General features: G+C 40.4%; 1 protein-coding gene across 1 annotated transcript; it reads left to right on the top strand.

Annotated features, from left to right (window-relative positions):
- Nucleotides 1-1048: 1048 nt before the first annotated feature.
- LOC109890096 (kelch-like protein 41b) lies at nucleotides 1049-2389 on the top strand. The gene is made up of 3 exons (XM_020482045.2): nucleotides 1049-1243; nucleotides 1426-1572; nucleotides 1963-2389. The coding sequence occupies exons 1-3, from the start codon at nucleotides 1074-1076 to the stop codon at nucleotides 2072-2074; spliced, it is 429 nt and encodes a 142-aa protein (XP_020337634.1). The 5' UTR covers nucleotides 1049-1073; the 3' UTR covers nucleotides 2075-2389.
- Nucleotides 2390-3223: the final 834 nt, after the last annotated feature.

The following is a 3223-nucleotide window of genomic DNA, read 5'->3' as shown; positions in this document are numbered from 1 at the left end:
TAGTTTTAAATAGCTAACAAACTAGTGTCAGATTAGTGGTGCTTAAATGTTAATTTGAGGCTGTACTACTTGAATCTCACATCAAAGGGTGGTAATATCCACTGTCCACCCTACCTTGTGGGAGCCCAGACCTCACTTCAGATTCAAAGCTGAAAGCAAGTATCTAACGCAAAGAAACCCTTGAGTGAACTCTCTGACAGTCAAAAAAGACCTCTGTATAGTATCTTGCTACCATAACACAGTGAGAACAATATAGAGGAGTGATAGGCTAGGATAGAAACTTGAATATTAATATAAATGAGTAGGCCTTTGCGTGTATCAAGTTTCTCCTGTCTCTAGCTGCCATTGATTGTTGGCTTTTTTTTTTGCTTTTTTCAATCTCTTCCTCTACCGTTCCAGTAAACATTGTTGGTTGAAAAGCTTCTTATTTAGGGAAGATAAGATTTTGAATGGAAATACATTTTAGGTCCCATCGACAATAGAAAATCAAGTGTGTGTGTGTGTGTGTGTGTGTGTGTGTGTGTGTGTGTGTGTGTGTGTGTGTGTGTGTGCGTGCGTGCGTGCGTCATGCTAAAGATATGGTGTGAGCTGCAGCTGTTTGTAGTCTATCATTCTAAGACCTGAGCATGTCAGACCATAGAGCTAGTGTAGAAGTCATTATTTTCATTATGGAACTACACATGTTTAAGTAAACAGTTATTCAAGCGTGACTGTAGTGAAAATCATGTTTTCTATGGGTTACATGTGAGCAGTGGAGGCTGCTGAAGGGAGGATGGCTCATAATGATGGCTGGAATGGAGTCAATGCAATGGTATCAAACACATGGAAAGCATGTCTTTGATGTGTTTGATACCATTCCATTGACTCCATTCCAGCCATTACTATGAGTCGTCCTCCCCTCAACAGCCTCCACTGCATGTGAGCCCGTATTGTAATACATGTTGACTGATTTATTAAATCCAAACCGTAACTGCAAATCCATCACAGTCTTTCTATACTGTTGCCAGAAGGACATTTCCTGAGATCTAACAACCCTGCCTATCATTCTCCCGCGCAGCAAAGCCCTGAACAAGATGTTTGTATACAACCACAAGCAGTCAGAGTGGAGGGAGCTGGCTGCCATGAAGACAGCCAGAGCCATGTTCGGAGCTGTCGTTTACAACGGAAAGATTGTGGTGGCCGGTGGAGTCAATGAGGAAGGACTCACTGCTGCATCTGAAGTCTACGACTTTGGAACAAACAAGTATGTAGCATTTTCTTTGGTGATAAATCAGTTTAAGAACTTGTTACACCTTTTAATATCATTCACCATAACAATACCATTTGCTGTTTCTGGATGGTAAACGTTATTAGTCATCTTGAGTCAGGATGGCCTTAATTATAAAGAGTCCCCCTGATGCTATCCCTAATGACCTTCTTTCACAGATGGGAGACGTTCACAGACTTTCCCCAGGAGAGGAGCTCAGTGAACCTGCTGAGCAGTGAGGGGGCCCTGTACGCTGTGGGGGGCTTCACCATCATCCAGAATGACAACAAGGAGGTGGTCCCCGCAGAGGTCACAGATGTTTGGCAGTAAGTCCCCTCTTTTAATGTTATTATGTCATCAACCAGGATATGAACCAAAGTCTTCTTCATAAATACAACAGGACTGTGTTAGCCCATTATGCTAAAGCCTAGGCAGTAACTCTGTGAGCTAACACAAGTTCACCTTGTTCAGCCCTGTTTGATGTGGGTTTGTTATTTTAGATGGCTTGCATTTCCATTCCTGCGGACAAAGAAGTAGAACTTATTCATCTTAGTTCAATTATAATAATTTGTTGTATAAATGTATGATAATAAATAAAAGTAAAAATAAATGAAAAAATAAATGAGAGCGCCCTACTTGGTCAGTGGTACTGTACAAACAATCAACGACGTCTTGGTTTGTTCCTCATCACTGTATCTTCCTTTTCCCTGTGTTAGGTACGAGGAGGACAAGAAGGAATGGAGCGGGATGCTGAGGGAGATGCGTTACGCCGCTGGCTCCTCCTGCGTATCCATGCGCCTCAATGCTGCCAAGATGCCCAAACTCTAGACCCTTGCTGCCCCGTCATATTTCCCCATGATGCCCTCTGTCTGTCTGGATTACCACCATCTTCTCTGGGTTGTCGTTCCATTTCAGTAATAGAGGGGGTGTCACCGTCACATGACAACTCAAATGTGGACTCTAATTGGTTGAATGTGTCGAGAGTTTCTTTTTGTCTATTTATGATCTCAGGTGATTTTCGGTAAAATATAAACAACATCTACTTTGCGTCAGTGAAGACCGCATCAGTATATTAGTTTCCCTCACTATAGAGTAACCCACAATGTGTATTTAGCTAGCTTTTTTGTAAAATAAACATTTGTTAAAACACTCCTGTCATGGTTGATTTGAATTTGGTAACAGTAACAGTAGTCACCATTTTTCATGGCTAGTTTAGTTTAAGGATTAACCTCTTTTTTTCCATTTTCGTATAAAATGACATACCCAAATTTACCTTCATGTAGCTCAGGCCCTGAAGCAAGGATTTGCATATTCTTGGTACCATTTGAAAGGAAACACGTTGCAGTTTATGGAAATGTGAAAGGTATGTAGTAGAATATAACACAATAGTTCTGGTAAAATATAATACCATCAATTTTGAAATGCAAGAGAAAGGCCATAATGTATTATTCCAGCCCAGGTGCAATTTAGATTTTGGCAACTAGATGGCAGCAGTGTATGTTCAAAGTTTTAGACTGATCCAAAGAACCATTGCACAAAATGTTGTATCAAGACTGCCCAAATGTGCCTAATTTGATTATTAATAACTTTTCATGTTCAAAATTGTGCGGTCTCCTCAAACAATAGCATGGTATTATTTCACTGTAATAGCTATTGTAAATTGGACAGTGCAGTTAGATTAACAAGAATTTAAGCTTTCTGCCAATATCAGATATGTCTATGTCCCAGGAAATGTTCTGGTTACTTACAACCTCATGCTAATCACATTAGCCTATGTTAGCTCATCCGTCCCGTGGAAGGGACACCGATCCCGATTAAATATTTGTCTGCGAATAGCACGCATGTTATACTAGATTCAAGTCTAAGATATGGTAAATAAGGAAAATAAATATAGGTGTGAGCCGGTTCGTAAAGTAAAAACAAACAGGTTAAACATCAACTCATTGGCAGGTTTAACCAACTGTCCTGCATTATGCA

This window comes from Oncorhynchus kisutch, linkage group LG5 (genome assembly GCF_002021735.2).
Source record: "Oncorhynchus kisutch isolate 150728-3 linkage group LG5, Okis_V2, whole genome shotgun sequence".
In the NCBI taxonomy this organism is placed as follows: Eukaryota; Metazoa; Chordata; class Actinopteri; order Salmoniformes; family Salmonidae; genus Oncorhynchus; species Oncorhynchus kisutch.
Note: the sequence above shows the minus strand (reverse complement) of the source record. Positions and strands in the feature narration are given on the sequence as shown.